Genomic DNA, 20,706 nt, shown 5'->3' with positions numbered 1-20,706 from the left:
AAAAATGCTGCCAGTGGTTGCAAAAAAATGTCCCCACAAGGTCAACATTTACTGGTTTTGCTATACGTGTGGGGACATTAGGTACCCAAAACGTGATGAAAACAGGGCCACACACACTTGTACAGCTATCTTTATAGAGACTTCCCACTGACGTAATGATTTTTATACTGTACAGACTGTATATACCGTCTTCTTCCATCAACCCTACCTCTAAACCAACCCTTGCAGGAAACACTGAACAGTTTTATATTTTCAAAATACTTCATTCTGTCTGATTTATGAGCCCTTCTGCTTACGGGGACCAAAAAATGTCCCCACAAGGCCAACATTTACTGGTATTGGTATACTTGTGGGGACACTTGGTCCACATAATGTGATGAATATAAGCTACACACACACACACACACACACACACACACACACACACGCACACACCTATATGGTTTACAAGGACTCTCCATAGGTGTAATATTTTTATACAGTAAAGAAATGCTCATTATACATTATTACTAGCAGAAATCTTTGCGAGGGCCGTCCAATTTAGGTAAAAATCATCAAAAATGCTGGCAGTGGTTGGCAACTTAAAAAAAAAAAAAAAACGCTGGCAGGGAAGAGTTAAGAGCATAACAATAGCATACTCATGTTATTATACAATTTCATCCCCGTAAACCACATAAACAAGAACACATACACACACTCCCACAGCAGTGTGTGTTTGACCGCCATGATGACTGACCTGTGGGCCACTGGATGTTATCGTGGACCAGCGTCTCTCTCAGGGTCCCGTCCATCGCCGCCGTCTCGATCTTCGGATGGTTTCCCCAGTCGGCCCAGTACATGGTGCTACAGCAAACACAAAGGGTCAATACAAATATTGATATACAGTTGTGCTTGATTGTGAAATGTTTTAACAAAATAAGAGAGGTCATACAGTTAGGATGACTCTAAGGGTCTACGCACTTTTGACGCCTGTTAGGGGCCCCAACAACCACCCAACTAATTCAAAACACCCATCAAATCACGCAAAACAAAGGAGCGCTTATGTGAGGTGTGTGTAATGCAGTGTGCATGAAGGCAGGACAGCAAATCTGAAGTTATTCTCTCTTCTGGCTGCCGTATCAGTCTCACAATTCGGTTTTCCTCTTTCTGAAGGTCTTGATAACACCATCCTAGAGTTTTTCTGTCATTATTTCAGCAAATAGGAATTGTAAAACAACTATTTAGTGTTCTTTCCCATTCACTGTGCTCTGAGTTTCCCAACTATGACGACTTCACAACTGAGATTCCCGGAAATGAGAAGACTCCATTATTTTATATACCCCTGTTGTGAGATTATTTTGGGAGTGTTGTTGTGTTCATGGTCATCTCACCCTCTCTGCGGATCCACCACGATGGCGTAGGGCTCGTCGATCATTCCTGAGATCAGTGTTTTTCGGTTTCGTCCGTTCATCTGCGCCACCTCGATCACATCTCGACCAGAGTCCGTCCAGTAGATGTTATTGGCCACCCAATCCACAGCAATGCCACGCGGCATCTTCAGACCCGGGATCTGCCCAAGAGAAACACCGCATTTCATACACACACTCACTAAACACACCAACAAATACTGCTGAAGTCACAATTATTCGCCCTCTTGTGAATTATATTTTTAAATATTTCCCAAATGATGTTGAACAGATTCAGGAATTTTTCACAGTATTTCCTATAATATTTTTTCTCCTGGAGAAAGTCTTATTTGTTTTATTTCGGCTAGAATGAAAGCAGTTCTTAAAATTTTTAAAGCCATTTTAAGGTCAATATTATTAGCCCCCAATAATAATTAATATTATTAATATATTAAGCAATATTAGTTTTGGATTGTCTACAGAACAAACCACAGTTATACAATGACTTGCCTAATTACCCTAACTTTACCCTAATTACCATAGTGGAGCCTTTAAATGTCACTTTAAGCTGAATACTAGTGTCTTGAAGAATATCTAGTCTAATATTATGTGCTGTCATCATGGCAAAGAAATCAGTTATTAAAAATGAGTTATTAAAACTATTAAGTGTAGAAATGTGTTGTAAAAATCTTTTGAAAAATGTTTCTCTGACCTCCAGATCGGTGACTCTTGGATCGGTCTGTCTGCGGTTGCGGTTTGAGTTTGGTGACGTGGGTCCGGCTGACGGCTGCTCGAATGAAGAGATCCGGCCGGTGTGCCAGTTGGTCCAGAAGATGCGCTTGGATTTGATATGCAGGTCCATGGCGTCGATGCGGACGTTGGCGTCTCCTTGAAAAGCCTGTTCATAAATCCAGTTCTGCATTCCAGGATACAAACTGCGGATTTCATTATCATCCGCCACGTACAGAGCCTGCTTATCACTGCCTGGAGGACACGAATACACCACATTCAGTCTGACACCACGACAAATGACTTACATAGGTTTATTTTACAGCTCTCCTCGAGTTAAACTGTTGTGTTTTACCATATTTTAAATCAATTCAGCTGATCTCGGGGTCTGGCGGAAGCACTTTTAGCTTAGCTTAGCATAGATCATTGAATTGGATTAGACCATTAGCATATTGCTCAAAAATAACCAAAGAGTTTGGATAATTTTCCTGATTAAAGCTTGACTCTTCTGTAGTGTCATCATGTACTTAGACTGATGGAAAATTAAGAAATAAAACAGCTTAGTCACTTTATTCATCAGGGGTCGCCACAGCGGAATGAACTGCCAACTACTCCAGCATATGTTTTACACAGCGGATACCCTTCCAACTGCAACCCAGTACTGGGAAACACCCATACACTCTAACATTCACACACTCACTCATACACTGTGACCAATTTAGTCAGCCGGGACTCGAACCAGCGACCTTCTTGCTGTGAGGTCACAGGGCTAACCACTGAGCCACCCAGTCACCCAGTCTGACTGTTAGGTCTGAGGATATAAGGATGTAATAAGCAGTTTTTCTGTGCGTGCAGAAATAAAGTGCTGCACATACTGTCAGCTTTGCAGGTGTCGTTGACTCTGATGAAGTTCTTGTGGCAGCTGCACTTGTGTCCTCCTTTAGTGTTGTTGCAGATGTGAGAGCAGATCCCGAACTGCCTGCACTCGTTCACATCTGTGCAGACACAAACACACAAAAACAGCACATCAGACTAGAACAGGGACTTCAGACATACACATATATATATATATATATATATATATATATATATATATATATATATATATATATACACAGTTGAAGTCAGAATTATTCGCCCCCCCCTTTTTTTTTTTCTTTTTTAAATATTTCCCAAATGATATTTAACAGAGCAAGGAAATGTTCACAGCATGTCTGATAATATTTTTTCTTCTGGTGAAAGTCTTATTTGTTTTATTTTGGCTAGAATAAAAGCAGTTAATAATTTTTAAAAAAAACAATTTTGGGACAATATTATTAGCCACTTTAAGCTAATTTTTTTTTCGATAGTCTACAGAACAAACCATCATTATACAATAACTTGCCTGATTACCCTAACCTGCCTAGTTCACCTTATTAACCTAGTGAAGCCTTTAAATGTGACTTTAAACTGTATAGAAGTGTCTTGAAAAATACCAAGTAAAATATTATTTACTGTCATCATGACAAAGAGAAAATAAATCAGTTATTAGAAATGAATTATTAAAACTATTATGCTTAGAAATGTGCTGAAAAACTCTTCCCTCCATTAAACAGAAATTTTGGAAAAAAATAAACAGGGGAGCTAATAAGTCAGGGGGGCTAATAATTCTGACTTCAACTGTATGTATATATATATATATATATATATATATATATATATATATATATATATATATATATATATATATATATATATATATATATATATATATATATATAATATTCTAAAAAGGGACTAAGCCGACAAAAAAATGAATGAATGAATGAATGAATGAATGATATCATATAATATATAAAACATATCAAAACATACCTGAGCAGGTTTGCGGGTGTGTTTTCTGGAATCCGGGTCTGCAGGAGCAGAACGAGTCACTTCCATTCACCACACAGTGACCTTCATCTCCACACATACTGCGATTCAATCTGCATTCATTCAGACCCGAATCTGTACACACACACACACACACACACACACACACACACACACACACACACACACACACACACACACACACACACACACACACACACACAGAGTAAGAATGGGCACTACAGCGGTCCTGTTAATGCTTTTTACAAAGCATAACAATTCTTGTACGTTCCCAGCAGGGGTGCTTGCTAGACATAAAGGCTAGCGTCAACGCTTCCCATTCACTTTGAAAGGGTGACGTCAGGCATTGCCGAACTGCATTGTGGATCCGTCCGCGCCGCTTCAGAGGCATTGCTCTCTGCAAAAGTTGGGACTAGCTCAACTTTTCAAGAGCCGAAGGAAGCGTCAGCCAATCAGATCGCTGTACACCAGCTAGACCGTGGCCTATTGCTGACTAAATTTCATTGGCTGACGCTTCTATGATGATCGCTTCAGACCCAACTTCAGACACGCCTTCAGACAAGCGTTGACGCTGAAACCGTGGGTTACGGAAAAAAAAACATGCAAATTTTAATAGTTTATTAAAAAGAATTTAATTTTTGGAAAGCACCAAGCGACCCCCCCCCCTCAATATCCCACAAACCCCTGAGGGTTCCCGACCCCCACTGTGAGAACCACTGCTTTAGAGGGGACCAAACCTTAATTAGGGTGGTCAATCCGCCCCAAACCTCCCTGTAATTCACACCATGGGGATCAACCCATTGTAATGTTTTTCAGTTAATATTAAATTACTGAAAGAGCTGCAGGTTATTTTTATTATTTTTATAGGTTTGAAAAGTAACTTCAAGGTAAAGTAATTAGTAATCTGATTACTTTTTACATTAAGTAATTAGTAATGTAATCAGATTACAATTTTCCAGTAGTAGTAGTAGTCAGTAATTTACAATCTATTACTTTGTTAAAGTAACTTACTCAACACTGGTTACAAGTAACGCATACATTTAACTAATCATGTGCATGTTTTGTAAAGCCGCTTTGACAGTATTATTGTGAAAGCACTGTACAAATCAACTTGAATTGAAATCTGGAAAACGCATGTAATTATTAGCGATTGAGACCCAGCGCTACTGAAATAGAGAGTAACTCCTGCTGCACATCTAATTCATGCTACATTTCCAGCTGAAGGAGGTGTAAAAGTGTAATAATGGCCGTTAGATAAATGACGCATGAAATAACAGACGAGCAGACCTTTCTTGTTGCAGTTGATCTCGTCCGAGCCGTAATCTTCGCAGTCATTGAAGAAGTTACAGCGCAGGTTTAGGCTGATACACTTCCCCGAGCTGCAGGTGAACTCACTCTTTCCACAGACGGCAGGGGGTGGAGTTTCTGACACAAAACACACACACACACACACACACACAGTTTCACGTCAACACACAATCAATCAACAGCTCAATACCAATCACATTACTGGATAGGTATAACTTTACCAGTCTGTAAAGAAAATTATTAATTAATTTCACATCACGTCCCATGTTTCATGTCACATATATATATATATATATATATATACACACACACACACACACACACAAGGCTTTACATTAACTTTTTTGATCACCAGCCACTGTGGCTAGTAGATTTCCAACATTACTGGCCACTTGCCATTTTCACTAGCCACAATTTTGTTGTTTGGAAAATATATTTTATATAAATAAATGCAAATTTGACATGCTAAAATGACTTGATTTAGATGTTGTGTTGTCCACATGCCTCCTCATTTATTTCACTGTTTGTGTGTGTTGTGTATGAGCTTGCTATATATATATATATATATATACACACACACACACACACACACACACACACACACACACACACATACACACACACACACACGTAGTCGCTGGGATAACTAGGTAAAAATAAATGCATATTATAAGACAATGAACGTGTTTTTTGCCCTTGCACGGTAGCAACTACAAGAAACATACTGGCAAAACTGTAACTACACAGTGATCTCTATGGTGTGAAACATATGTGAAGCTCATGACGCTTATAGTGTTGCACGTTTGGTTTAACGGCGTATACAAATAAAACATGCAATAAAAATCATACGATTTCACAATAATGCTGTTGTTACTCACGGCAGTTCTGCTCATCGCTGTTGTCTCCGCAGTTATTGACGCCGTCGCAGTGTTTGGACAGCGGCAAACACACACGATCATTGTGACATCTGAACTGTCTGGATGGAGGACACTGGAACTGCTCTGAAACAAACATACACAACAATATAAAACAAGCATTAGTACAAGGGGATGCACAGCCGAAGTCAGGATTATTAGCCCTCCTGCATATTTCATTTCTTAATTTCTGTTTAACAGAGCAGATTTTGTTTAACAAATTTCTAAACATAATAGTTTAATAACTCATTTCTAATAATTGATTTATTTTCTCTTTGTCATGAGGACAGCACATAATATTAGACTAGATATTCTTCAAGACACTAGTATTCAGCTTAAAGTAACATTTAAAGGCTTCACTAGGGTAATTAGGGTAAAGTTAGGGTAATTAGGCAAGTCATTGTATAACAGTGGTTTGTTCTGGAGACAATCCAAAACTAATATAGCTTAAGGGGGATAATAATATTGACCTTAAAATGCTTTAAAACGATTAAGAACTGCTTTTATTCTAGCCGAAATAAAACAAATAAGACTTTCTCCAGAAGAAAAAATATTGTAGGAAATACTGTGAGAAATTCCTGAATCTGTTCAACATCATTTGGGAAATAATTGAAAGGATTTAGAGAAGGGTGAATAATTCTGACTTCAGCTGTAATACTGGATATAAACCTCTATCTCTGCTTGAATTGTCCTCGAACATGAGTATCTGCTGTTGTGAGAGTGTCTGAATGAACAGATGAATGAACTCACTGCAGACGTCTGGGTTTTCGTCTGAATTGTCTCCGCAATCGTCTTCACCATCACACTTCCAGCCCAGCGGCTTACAGAGAGTGTTATTACACTGAAACTCATCCAGAGGGCAGAACTGACCCACTGCAACACACACACACACACACACACACACACACACACACACACACACACACACACACACACACACACACACACGCAGAGTTACCATCTGTATTCACTACAGCCAACCACACAGCAATTACAGTGAGCGTGTGTCTATGTGTGTTTGTGTGTTTGTGTGTGTGTGTGTGTGTGTGTGTGTGTGTGTGTGTGTGTGTGTGTGTGTGTGTGTGTGTGTGTGTGTAAAACACTTGGCAGCAGATCTTCAGAGAGGCCTTCTTGAATACTAAAGTCCTCCAGAGAGTCTGATCACTCTTGAAATTTTAAGTTTAAAACAAGATATATATATATATATATATATAAATGAGCAATATGACACGAGTAGCAGGGCGATATGGTTGTATATCTGCACTGGTGGGAGGCGTGCGAGCCTTAGTGCCCCAACCAGTGCCGAAATACATCTATATCGCACTGCTACGAGTGAGATATTATGTTTATACAACAGTTTAACGACATAATTGTGTATATAAAAACAAAATCAAACATGGAAAGTCTCAAAGACCCTTTTGTATGAGGAACTACTTTCTTCCGGATTCAAATCATAAGCTGACAGTTAAACAGTTGAGCAAGCATCTTTTACACTTTAGATCTGTATTGTCTGCTTGTTGCTGGCTGTATGTGGGCGGAGTAATACACAAAGGGTAAAGAGGCTGTATGGGTGCTGATATTACTTAAAAATATCACGGCTATCAGCCAATCAGATTCGAGAACCAGACCAACTGTTGTATAAATATATATATATATATATATATATATATATATATATATATATATATATATATATATATATATATATATATATATATATATATATATATGAGCAATATCACACAAGTAGCAGTGCGATATTGCTGTATATCGGCACTGGTGGGAGGCGTACGTTGGCACGAGGCCGCAGGCCAAGTGCCTTAGTGCCCCCACCAGTGCCGATAAGTAGCCATATCGCACTGCTACGAGAGTGATATTGCATTTATACAACAGTTTGACTGCATAATTGTGTATATAAAAGCTAAATCAAACAAGGAAAGTCTCAAAGACCCTTTTGTATGAGGAACTACTTTCTTCCAGATTCAAATCATAAGCTGACAGTTAAACAGCTGAGCGAGCATCTTTAAACTTTAGATCTGTAGTGTCTGCTTTTTGCTGGTTGTATTAGGGTGGAGTAATACACATAGGGTAAAGAGGCTGTAGGAGCTCTGATATTCAAGAATGTTGCACTGCTATCAGCCAATCAGATTTGAGAACCAACCAGAACTGTTGTATAAATAAATAAATATATATATATATATGTATATATATATATATATATATATATATATATATATATATATATATATATATATATATATATATATATATATATATATATATATATATATATATATATATATATATACACATACACACATACATACACACACACACACACACACACACACAAATAGGATTGTAAAAAAAGATAGGAGCAAATACACTCTGTGGACACTCTCATTCACTGCGCTCCAAGTTTACCAACTATGATGACCTCTGCTGCTGAGAAACACACAAATGTGAAAAGGGTCCAGTGTTTGCGTGTGTGTGTGTGTGTGTGTGTGTGTGTGTGTGTGTGTGTGTCTGACCTCCAGTGTGGCAGTTTTCTTCATCGCTGCCGTCCATACAGTCGGCGTCAGCATCACAGCGCCAGCGGAACGGGATACAGTGACCGTTATTACACAGGAACTGGTCATTGTCACACTTCACATCACAGCCGTGCTGAAACACACACACACACACACACCGGACACACAATTACATTTAAGAGCTTAGTGGTTAGCACTGTGGCCTCACAGCAAGAAGGTCGCTGGTTCGAATCCCAGCTGGATCAGTTGGCGTTTCAGTGTGGAGTTTGCATGTTCTCCCTGTGTTGGCTTGGGTTTCCTCCGGGTGCCAAAGTTTCCCCCCGCAGTCCAAACACATGCGCTATAGGGGAATTGATTAACTAAATTGGCCGTAGTGTATGAGTGTGTGTATGTAGGTGAATATGTGCATGGGTGTTTTCCAGTACTAGGTTGCAGCTGGAAGGGCATCCACTGTGTAAAACATATGGTGGATAAGTTGGCGGTTCATTTCACTGTGGCAAGCCCTGATGAATAAAGGGACTACGCTGAAGGAAAATGAATGAATGAATATATATAGTATAAATCTATTAACAATTCTTAAATATATTTAGAATATTTGTTCATGACATTCTAAGAAAGTTCGCTGTTAATTGTGTTAAAATTTCTGCTGAAGTGTGTGTGTGTGTGTTGTGTTGTTTACCTCATCAGATCCATCGGCGCAATCATGATCTCCGTCACACTTCCATCTGCCAGCGATACAGCGGCCGCTAGTGCAGGAAAACTCACTCTCTGAGCACTGCCGGGGCACTGACACACACACACACACACACACACACACACACACAGAATGTAATAACTCTATAACATCTAGTCATACACTGCAAAAATACACTGCTTTTCTTCCTTAGAGTCTAATTTCTAGTCCAAATATATAAAAGTTCATAAATCAAGAAGAATTTTCTAGAGAAGCAAAGCATATCGTCTTGTTTTGAGAAATAATGAGTTAAAATGAAGTGAGTTTTTCCGTAAATCAAGCAAAATAATCTCATTCCGTAAGGAAAACAAGTTTATTTCCATTTACCCCATTGGCAGATATGCTTAAATACATGTGCTACATGACAATATAAACACCTTTTTTGTAGTTAAGATTAATGATTGGAAAATTCAGTCAAAAAATGTGATAAACTATTTGGGTTGTTTAATAGATAATAAATTATAAGGAGATGCTATGGCAAAAAAAAGTTATTACGAAGATTTGTGGAAAAATTAAGTTTTTACCAAGGCAATCTGATCTTTTGGATGTTCATCCTTTACAATTGTTGGCAGGAGCTTTAATTCAACCCCATTTTGATTATGCTACGTCATTTTGGTACAGTAGCTGCTCACAAAATTTGAAGGAGAAATTGCAAAAGGCTCAAAATAAATTAGTAAGAATAATTTTAAAAATGCATCCTAGAGCACATTTGCACAAAGAGTCCTTTAATAAATTAGGTATGTTAACTGTTAGTAATAGTGTGGTTTTTAAAACTGGGAATGGTACGTACTGTAAAATGTTTAATAATGTGGTTCCTAGCTATTTGATGAACTATTGTCAAATGGTGAGGCAACAGCAATCATACAGCACTAGGAGTTGGGATTTTAATATTTGTTTATTTAAATTTAGAAGTTTAGTGGGGAAAAATATGTTTTTATATACAAGTGCAATCATGTGGAACAAACTACCAAAATCAGTCAAGGAAATAAAAGATTTAAGGTTGTTCAAAAAAGCTATTAAAAGATGGTTGTTTGATGAGGATAATTAGTTTGCATGGTGGACGAGGATCTTTTAAATGATATGTTACTTGAGTGTGAATAGGTTTGCGGCTGGAGGGCCATTGGCTGTGTGGAACATGTGCTGGATAGGTTGGCTGTTCGTACCGCTGTGGCGACTGTTTGTTTTATTCTTCATTAGTATTTTGAAGCCATACATTGTTTTTATTTAACAGAGGACCACAATGGAAATAAGCCCAGGGCTTTATTGTGTTTTTATCCTCGACAGTTTTTTTAACAAAGTGTATGGAGTACTTTTTGTACAGTTTGTCTAAAATCTGTCAAATAAAATTCATTTCAATTCAATTCAATTCAATTCTAGTCCTCATGTATGTGATTTAAGGTTTAGGCTGAAATCTGTTCTGAAATGAGTCAGAGTTGACGTCACTCGCTACGGTTTTTAATGATGCGCAACTCACATTGACAGGTGAAAATCCGATCTACCTGCTTACACTGCAGACACGAGAACACAGATCCGATTCATATCAGATACATTTCCACATATGAACAAGGCCTGAATCTGACTCGAGTAAATCGGAATCCATGTGCTTTTTTGCTGCTTAAATGTACATGGGCCATATCCCATCTGTGCCACATGACAGAAAAAAAATCGGAATTGAGTCACTTGAACCATGCAGTGTAAATGCGCTCTATGTTTTGCTGGTCTAGAAAATGCTTGTTGATTTAGGAATGTTTTCATATCTGGACTAGAAATTAGACTTTAGGTAATTAAAGCATTGTTTCCAGTGTGATGTCAACCAAAAACGCATCTAGGCCACATCTCATGATCAGAAATCAATTGCTTTTGATGATCAAGAAACTTTTCTGATTATAAATGAGTACGTTTACATGGACCATCTTAATGCCATTATAATGAGATTTTGCCAACACTGCAATTGAACTTTAACTTGTGTAAACACAATAATTAATTGTAAATAATGCGGAGGAGGATGATCGTATTAACCCAGGTGGTCTACATTGATTTTAATCTTAGTATTCAGGCGTGTAAACACTTTAATTGCATTATTCCAATCTGAACAAAGATGGAGGCATTGATGCTATGGACTGGTCCGCCCGTTCCCCAGATCTGAATCTAACTGAGCATATCTGGGACATCATCTCTCGCTTCATCCACCAACACCATGTGTCATCACAGACTGTCCTGGAGCACGCCCAGGCATTGTAGGGACGTATTCGTCGTAGGGAAGTATTAGGGAAGGCATTGATGCTATAGAATGGCCCACCAATTTCCCAGATCTGAATCTAATTGAGCACATCTGGGACATCATCTCTCGCTTCATCCACCAACACCATGTGTCATCACAGACTGTCCAGGAGTATGCCCAGGCGTTGTAGGGAGGTCATACAGGTACATGGAGGTCACACACACACTACTGAGCCTGATTTGGACTAGTTTTAAGGACTCTACATTAAAGTTGGATCAGCCTGTAGTGTGTTTTTCCACTTCAATTTTGAGTGTTACCAGTGAAATTAGGCTTGTAATACCTACTCTAAATTAGGGCTGGACGATTAACTGTAATTTTTCCAACGTCGATGATTTCATTTGTTTATTTATTTATTTATTTAATAATGTAAATGTGTGTAAATACATATATATTCAGTTTTGTATTGATTTCAGTAGCATTATTGACTAATAAGAAAGTGTTTATATCATTTATTTACAATACACTTTGTATTTTAGTGTTTAAGTAGATTAATAATGTTACAGACTTGCTTTGTTTAATCATTCCGCATAAATATGTATAAATTCTATAGAGAAATAGTAAAGAATGTCCAAAGATCATCAGTATTGGTGCAGAATTGTTGCAAACTATTTATATGGGTTGAATTTAAACAAATAAATTAAATGTATTAATGTTATGTAGCTTACAATCATTTAAACTTAAGAGAATTGAGTAAATCCAATGAATTATCTTTAATTAGTTTTCAGTGTACAAAAAATAAATAAATTGAAATGTGGCCTGGGCTTTTGTTTTGGTTTTTCTTGAGATTCACCCAAAAGGGTCTCATTAGCTCATCTGAGCTGTAGAAGCAGGGGTTTATGGGTAATATGATGGTTATAGCTCAAACAAGAGACACAATGACTGATGCAAGCAACGAAATCAAGCACAAGCTGCTGAAAAACTACAGGAAAAGGCTTCACAGTGGCCACAGCTGAGGACATTACTGCATTACAATCAAAATAATAAATATTAAGGCTATTAGTTGCCCTAACTTTAACTGTTAAAAGCAATTAGTTAATTAGTTAAAGTTATTATTATTATTATTAGATTGAGTCCTCAGCAGCAGCCACTAAAGGAGACAACGCTTCAGGACATGAAGATCTGAACATGGAGACCTACCTCTAACCCACATCAATGTGGCAGTGAAATGAAGAATAAACACAAGATGTGGACACGTGAATGACTGGACCAACAAAAAACATGCACAGACGGAGAATAAAACTCCCCTTGTTCATTAAAGTGCCACTGTTATGCTATTCTAACCATCAAAGTCCAAAAACCCTTTAGTTTTCTGAGGAAATACATCAACTCTGTTCTCTCAGTGTCTGAAACGGCTGCTTCATTGATCGAGTTGCTTTAAACTCTGCCTCTACATAAGTCTACTCACGTTCTTATTGGTCATTTGGCCCATTTAACCATGCTCAGATTGGTTGGAAAGCCCACTCTGCTCTTATTGGTCCCATGGTCCAGTCTGTTCTTATAGGCCGGACGTATCTACACTAATCTCATTGGTCAGATGGCCCACTCTGCCCTCATTGGTCAGATATATCTATTCTGCTCTTATTGGGCAGATGTGTTTTTCCTAATATTATTGGTCGGATGGCCCATTCTGTTCTTATAGGTCAGACGTATCTACTCTGATCTCATTGGTCAGATGTAGCTACGCTAATTTCATTGGTCAGATGGCCCACTCTGCTCTTATTGGTCAGATGAATTTTTCTAATATTATTGGTCGGATGGTGCACTATGCTCATATAGGTCAGACATATCTACTCTGATCTCATTGGTCAGACTTATATACTCTGATCTCATTGGTCAGATGTGTCTACGCTAATTTCATTGGTCTGATGGCCCACTCTGCTCTCATTGGTCAGATGTATCTACGCTAATTTCATTGGTCAGATGGCCCACTCTGCTCTTATTGGTCAGATGTGTCTACGCTAATTTCATTGGTCAGATGGCCCACTCTGCTCTTATTGGTCAGATGTGTCTACGCTAATTTCATTGGTCAGATGGCCCACTCTGCTCTTATTGGTCAGATGTGTCTACGCTAATTTCATTGGTCTGATGGCCCACTCTGCTCTCATTGGTCAGATGTATCTACGCTAATTTTATTGGTCTGATGGCCCACTCTGCTCTTATTGGTCAGATGTGTCTACGCTAATTTCATTGGTCAGATGGCCCACTCTGCTCTTATTGGTCAGATGTATTTTTCTAATATTATTGGTCGGATGGCCCACTATGCTCATATAGGTCAGACATATCTACTCTGATCTCATTGGTCAGACTTATATACTCTGATCTCATTGGTCAGATGTGTCTACGCTAATTTCATTGGTCAGATGGCCCACTCTGCTCTTATTGGTCAGATGTATTTACGATAATTTCACTGGTCAGATGGCACACTCTGCTCTTATTGGTCAGATGTGTCTACGCTAATTTCATTGGTCAGATGGCCCACTCTGCTCTTATTGGTCAGATGTGTCTACGCTAATTTCATTGGTCAGATGGCCCACTCTGCTCTTATTGGTCAGATGTTTTTTTTGTAATATTATTGGTCGGATGGCCCACTATGCTCATATAGGTCAGACATATCTACTCTGATCTCATTGGTCAGACGTATCAACACTGATCTCATTGGTCAGACTTATATACTCGATCTCATTGGTCAGATGTATCTATGCTAATGTCATTGGTCAGATGGCCCTGCTCTGCTCTTATTGGGCAGATGTATTTTTTTCTAATCTGATTGGTCAGACAGGCCACTCAGGTCTTATAGGCCAGACGTATCTACTCTGATCTCATTGCTTAGATGTATCTATTCTGCTCTTATTGGTCAGATGGCCAACTTAACCCTATTCTTATTGGTCTGATGCCCCACTCTGCTCTTATTGGGAAGATGTATCTTTTCCAATATCATTGGTCGGATGGCTCCATTCATCAGAGCTTTTACATCCACAAACAGCATCATTACACACTATAAGCCTGGCCACATGTGAAAGAGCAGAACGGTGGCACTTTAATAGTGTGTTCATGAAGAAATCAATGAGAATGACAGTGATCAGGTGAATGCACTGATATCTGTGCGTTCTGATGTAAATTAAGCATGTGTGTGTGTGTGTGTGTTTGTCTAGATGTGTGTGTGTGTTTGACTTTTCTCCTACCACACTTGTCTTCATCTGAATTGTCTCCACAGTCATTGTCGTAGTCGCACTGCCAGCGTCCGGGAACACAGCGGTTGTTTTTACAGCGGAACTGATACGGCTCACACGTCCGCTCATCTGCATTCACAGTCACACCATTAATGCCATTATTAACAAAGAGGAATGTAAAACTTCTATGAATTTTAATCACCTAGAAAATTGACAAAGTAAAAAGTATAAATTAACATTATCAAACAAAACTACTTTAAGATTTAATCTCATTTCAGTCTTTCACTTTTGAAATGCAACTAAAACACTCTTTTAAATACAAACTATAGGTCAAGATTTTAATAAATAGAACTACTGTACAATTTCCTGACCTTAACAATTCAGTAAAATAATATTAAATAAAATTTGTATATTATAATTTAAAGGAAAAAATATATGAATTTAAACAACCCAAAAAATTTCAAGCAAAATTAATTTTAATAAAAAATTATAATTAAGTAAAATTAAATAATTAATGTTTGACAAAAATAAAATAAAAAATTCAACCACACTTTCAATAAGACTGTGTATATAACCCGCACCACACTCCTCTTTAGGCTCGTCTGAAGAGTCTCCGCAGTCGTCTTCTCCATCACACTTCCAGCGCGCAGGAATACAGCGACCAGAGTCCTTACAGCGAAACTCATCCACACCACACGTCATCTGAGCTGCACACACACACACACACACACACACACACACACACACACACACACACACACACACACACACACACACACACACACACACACACACACACAAAGAAATGAGGATACCAGTCCGAGATCACCAGCGTATGTATCACATTTAACTCCGGGTACCCCCACAGTCCAAACACATGCGCTATAGGGGAATTGGATGAACTAAATTGGCCGTAGTGTATGAGTGTGTGTGTGAGAATGTGAGTGTGTATGGCTGTTTCCCATTACTGGGTTGCAGTTGGAAGGGCATCCTCTGCGTAAAACATGTGCCAGAATAGTTGGCGGTTCATTCCACTGTGGTGACCCCCGATATATAAGGGACTAAGCCGAAGGAAAATGAATGAATGAATGATTTATTTTCTCTTTGTCATGATGACAACACATAATATTAGACTAGATATTCTTCAAGACACTAGTATTCAGCTTAAAGTGACATTTAAAGGCTTCACTAGGTTAATTAGGGTAAAGTTAGGGTAATTAGGCAAGTCATTGTATAACAGTGGTTTGTTCTGGAGAAAATCCAAAACAAATATTGCTTAAGGGGGTGAATAATATTGACCTTAAAATGGCTTTAAAATAATTAAGAACTGCTTTTATTCTAGCCGAAATAAAACAAATAAGACTTTCTTCAGAAGAACAAATATTATAGGAAATACTGTGAAAAATTACAGAATCTGTTCAGCATTATTTGGGAAAATATTTGAAAAAGAAAAAAATAATTCTAAAAAATAAAGGGCTAGAAATTTTGACTTTAACTGTCTACTGAATTCACAGAAATCCACTATATCGTTATGTATATTGTTATCAGGATTGTTTGCCATTTTTGGGCATCAGCCTTTTTTAAATTTTGTCTTATCATGAAAATGTATCAGAAATGTATCAGAGCCATGCACTGAAAATGCTCCAAAAGTTTCAGAGCAGCGCCACCTTGTGACCAAAAGTTATATGGAAATTGAATGGAATGGAAGCTGCAGTGTGAGGAAATGGGTACTGGATATTTCAAGAGTTCACACTTAGTTGATGATTGATTATAAAGCTTGTTTGTCATGAGAGCCCTGAGCTCATAAGATCCTTGAGCCCGAGGCTCCCTTCCGTTTGCAGGGCAAGAGGGGAGCTCTGAGCTCCAATGTTTTGATAAGAGCTGATGACAGAAAATGATTGCAATAAAGAGATATGCTTTTGACTGTAGTGCTAAATTTAGATTGACCAGTTCACTTATGTTGCATGTTTTTGGACTGTGGGAGGAAACAACTCGGGGGAAACCCATGCGAGCATGGGAAGAGCATGCTAACTTCCCATAGAAACGACAGCCGGCCTGTTTAAGGACTAGAACCGGTGACTTTCTTGCTCTGAGGCAACAGTGCTAACCATTGTGCCTCCATGCTGCCCTATAAAAGGAAAGGTGGAGGAGTAGGGGTGGAAGAGGGGATTCTTCAAATCGAAGATGACTGTAGTGAGAAACCCTGGCTCTTTATAGTGGGTTAGAAATCGTGCAAATTCATTAAAACCAGCCATGCTCAATCATAATCACATGATCCTCTCGAAATTAGTTTATAAATATACTTCACAAGGCGTGTTTATGGGTCTTTTTCTCTTACTGCAGTTGGCGGGTTCATCAGATCCATCCACGCAGTCATTGTCACGGTCACAAACCCACACCCGAGGGATGCAGCGCTTGGTTACTGTACACTGGAACTGGTTTGGTGCGCACGTCACCTCCGCTACACACAAACACACACCACAGTCACAACAATTACACCACATTCAACCAGAACATGTGTATATCTCAAAACTTAGACGATCAAAAAATACAGTACAAACACTAACATTGTAAACTAGCATTACACCACAAAAAATATTGTCTTACTTAGAGTTTTTGTCTAGTTTCTAGTCCAAATATCGAGAAATTCTTAAATCAAGGAGCGTTTTCTAGACAAGCAAAACACTTTGTTGTGTTTACAGAAATAATTTCAAGAGTTCACACTTAGATATTGCTTGACAACTGTAAGCAGGTTTGGCATGCTGTCCCGGGAGAGAACCCTGAGCTCGGAGATAGTTAAGCCCAGGACTCCCGCCTGGTCCATAGAGCATGTGAGGGGAGTACGAGATCAGGTGGTTCTCGAGAGCTCCCCTTTTTTGTAAAGGGCAAAAGGAGGAGAAAGGGGGTGGATGGGGGGTTTCTTCGGAAAACGAAGATAAGGGAGTAATGTCTAGCTAGGCTACTTATAGTGAGTTAGGATAGATCTGATTGGCTAACTAATGAGTGTAGATAGGTGGCCAGCTGCAGTCAATTATATCACGTGCTCCTCTCGAAATTAGTTTTAAAAACTTCCAACCCAAGCTCATTCTGGAAACGTAGCCCCGCGGACGTTTCTGGAGACCGCGATTTACATGGCCGGAGGTACGTACGGCCGCGTTTAGTTTTTTTCGAGCGAACGATGCGGGGCGGTGTGGCGCCGCTCCGCTCCTCCTCTTCACGCTCGCCGGCCGACGGCTTGCCTCTGAGTGGAGGGCTTTCCCGATGCAACCAGTTTGTCCACTTAGCTCACAGTGTTGCGTTGGCGGAGTGGAGGCCCCGGAGGAGGAGGAGCCGGATTATAAGGGGAAGCCGGATTATTATCTAGCCTGGTCTTAGCTGGACATAGCTGGTTTTGGCTGGGCTCCCAGTCTGTCTAGGCTGGTCAAGCTGGTTTTAGCTGGTCCTCTCCCAGTCTGACCAGCTAAGACCAGGCTGTAAATGGCTGGAAATCAGCTTGCAAACAGCCAAAACCCCTCTAAAACCAGCCTGGTCAACCAGCTAAAACCAGCCAACCAGTCTAGGCTGGTTTAAGCTGGATTTTCAGTAGGGAAACGTTTTGAATTTGCAAAAGAAAAGAAAAATAAAGGTCGTTTGTGTGTGGACGTAGCCCAGGACAGCAGCGTTTGAGCGTTTCTGCATCTGTAACTCACGGCAGTCCTTCTCGTCCTCTCCTTCTCCACAGTTATCCTGACCGTTACAGCGGAAGATTCCAGGAATACAGCGGCTGGGGTTGGTGCACTTAAACTGGCTGGGCAAACACACATGGATATCTGAAACACACACACACACACACACACACGCACACACACAGTAGTCAAAACAAATGCATCAGTCCAGTTCATGAATGAATCATTTAGTGCGATTTGGAAACTGATTCAACAAGTCTACTGAAAAGAATCAGCTCAGTCATCGTGTCGCAGGTACGTCCTGCAAATTACATTGGAGTTATTTCACATGTGCTTCAGGACTCCCTCGAATCGAAAGTGTACCCATAGCATCGATATTTGATGCAGCATCAAAGTTCCCTGAAGGGGAAGCATTTATTTGCAGTATTACCGCAGTTGGCCTCATCAGAGTTGTCCTGGCAGTCGTTGTCTCCGTCACAGATGTATGCAGGGTTTGTACAGATGCCCGTCCCGCACTGGAACTGACCCGGTCTGCACTTGAAGTCCGCTGTGGAGACAGACATGTGGTTATAACACACTTATGACAGGTCTGTTCACTCTGCAGGTGGAATGGTCATGCATAAGTTTTTGTACTGTAACAATCACGGCGTCAGGTGGGGCTCTAAACTCTCGCTTTATCCTTTCATTATCCTTCTCATTAGCATTTTAGATAAGAGCATGTGGATTAAAACAATAATAATAGCTGAATAAGATCAGATAGACACGTCAAAATTGACTCACGGCAGTCAGCGGGTTCATCAGAGCGATCTCCGCAGTCGTCCTCAGTGTCACACTTCCACCAGAACGGGATACACTTATCATTCTTGCAGACAAACTGAGGAGAGAGAGAGAGGATTTCAGAGGAGGAATGGTGTGTTTGAGGAGCTCATAAGGTTGAGGGTGGTGTGCTGACCTGGCTGGCGGTGCAGTTGGACATGCACTGTTTCCCATCGCCGGCCAGGTAGAAGTTTGTGGGACAGGCACATTTATAGCCTCCACCAGGAGACAGCAGACACAGGTTACTGCAGCCGCCGTTATCGGTCTGACATGGGTGATTCGGCACTACAGAGAGACAGAGAAACAGAGTCAGGCAGTGGACAAAACTATTCAGAAACACTATTGCAGTACATCTGAATCAATGTACAGTTGCGTATTGTATTGGGTTGGGTTGTCTGATATTATAAAAATAATATGTCGATTTTTCTGCGTCATTTAAATCCTCATATTAGTCTTTATTTCTTTCTTATTTGTATATGTATTTATCAGAATTCTAATCGTGTCTTTTGCTTCGTTCGCTTTTTCTTTTCTGTACAGGGTGGGGCATTTATAGGGATACACCTTAATAGAATGGGAATGGTTGGTGATATTAACGTCCTGTTTGTGGCACATTAGTATATGTGAGGGGGCAAACTTTTCAAGATGGGTGGTGACCATGGTGGCCATTTTGAATTCGGCCATCTTGGATACAAATTTAGTTTTTTTAGTAGGAAGAGGGTCATGTGACATGTCAAACTAATTGGGAATTTCACCAGAAAAACAATGGTGCGCTTGGTTTTAACGCAACTTTATTCTTTCATGAGTTATTTACATGTTTCTGACCACTTATAAAATGTGTTCAATGTACTGCCCATTGTTTTGGATTGTCAATGCAACCCTCTTCTCCCCCTCTTCACACACTGATAGCAACAGCGCAGGAAAAATGCCAGCACAGGCTTCCAGTATCCGTAGTTTCAGGTGCTGCACATCTTGATTTTTACTTAATGATTATAAGGAAATGAGTTTGCTCTCTTTTTTAAATTAAAAGTCAACTAATCGGTTTTTAGAGCACACGCGTGTGTGTGTGTGTGTGTGTGTTTGTGTGTGTGTAGTTATCGAACCTTCAGGCTGTCTGTAGGGGTGGAAGATGTGGATGTCCATGGGTCTGTGTAGCGTGCTGATCAACATGCTCTTGTTGGTTCCCTGTGTTTTATGAGCTCTGTTGATGGACTTGGTCTCCCAGTCCGTCCAGTAGATGAACTCCTCGAATAGAGTCATGGCGAAGATGTGCGGGATGTCCTGACTCAACACTGCAGCAACAAA

The 20,706-nt window shown here is 39.6% G+C and overlaps 1 protein-coding gene across 11 annotated transcripts in view; it reads right to left on the bottom strand.

Moving 5' to 3' along the window:
- lrp1aa (low density lipoprotein receptor-related protein 1Aa) overlaps window positions 1–20,706 on the bottom strand; it is a 222,310-nt gene that overhangs the window by 24,168 nt on the left and 177,436 nt on the right. For all 11 annotated transcript variants that reach the window (XM_087272962.1, XM_087272960.1, XM_087272961.1 and 8 more), the window contains 18 exons: window positions 20,505–20,693; window positions 19,541–19,689; window positions 19,369–19,462; window positions 19,019–19,135; window positions 18,613–18,732; window positions 17,262–17,384; window positions 15,505–15,630; window positions 14,936–15,052; window positions 9,419–9,525; window positions 8,740–8,872; window positions 6,959–7,081; window positions 6,173–6,295; window positions 5,274–5,411; window positions 3,969–4,100; window positions 2,990–3,109; window positions 2,098–2,369; window positions 1,371–1,549; window positions 737–843 (listed from right to left, as the gene is read on the bottom strand). In XM_087272962.1, coding sequence (XP_087129088.1) covers window positions 737–843; window positions 1,371–1,549; window positions 2,098–2,369; window positions 2,990–3,109; window positions 3,969–4,100; window positions 5,274–5,411; window positions 6,173–6,295; window positions 6,959–7,081; window positions 8,740–8,872; window positions 9,419–9,525; window positions 14,936–15,052; window positions 15,505–15,630; window positions 17,262–17,384; window positions 18,613–18,732; window positions 19,019–19,135; window positions 19,369–19,462; window positions 19,541–19,689; window positions 20,505–20,693 — 2,469 coding nt within the window. The remainder of the gene's footprint in view (window positions 1–736; window positions 844–1,370; window positions 1,550–2,097; window positions 2,370–2,989; window positions 3,110–3,968; window positions 4,101–5,273; window positions 5,412–6,172; window positions 6,296–6,958; window positions 7,082–8,739; window positions 8,873–9,418; window positions 9,526–14,935; window positions 15,053–15,504; window positions 15,631–17,261; window positions 17,385–18,612; window positions 18,733–19,018; window positions 19,136–19,368; window positions 19,463–19,540; window positions 19,690–20,504; window positions 20,694–20,706) is intronic.

This window comes from Danio rerio, chromosome 11 (genome assembly GCF_052040795.2).
Source record: "Danio rerio strain M-AB ecotype USA chromosome 11, GRCz13ab, whole genome shotgun sequence".
Taxonomy (NCBI): Eukaryota; Metazoa; Chordata; class Actinopteri; order Cypriniformes; family Danionidae; genus Danio; species Danio rerio.
Note: the sequence above shows the minus strand (reverse complement) of the source record. Positions and strands in the feature narration are given on the sequence as shown.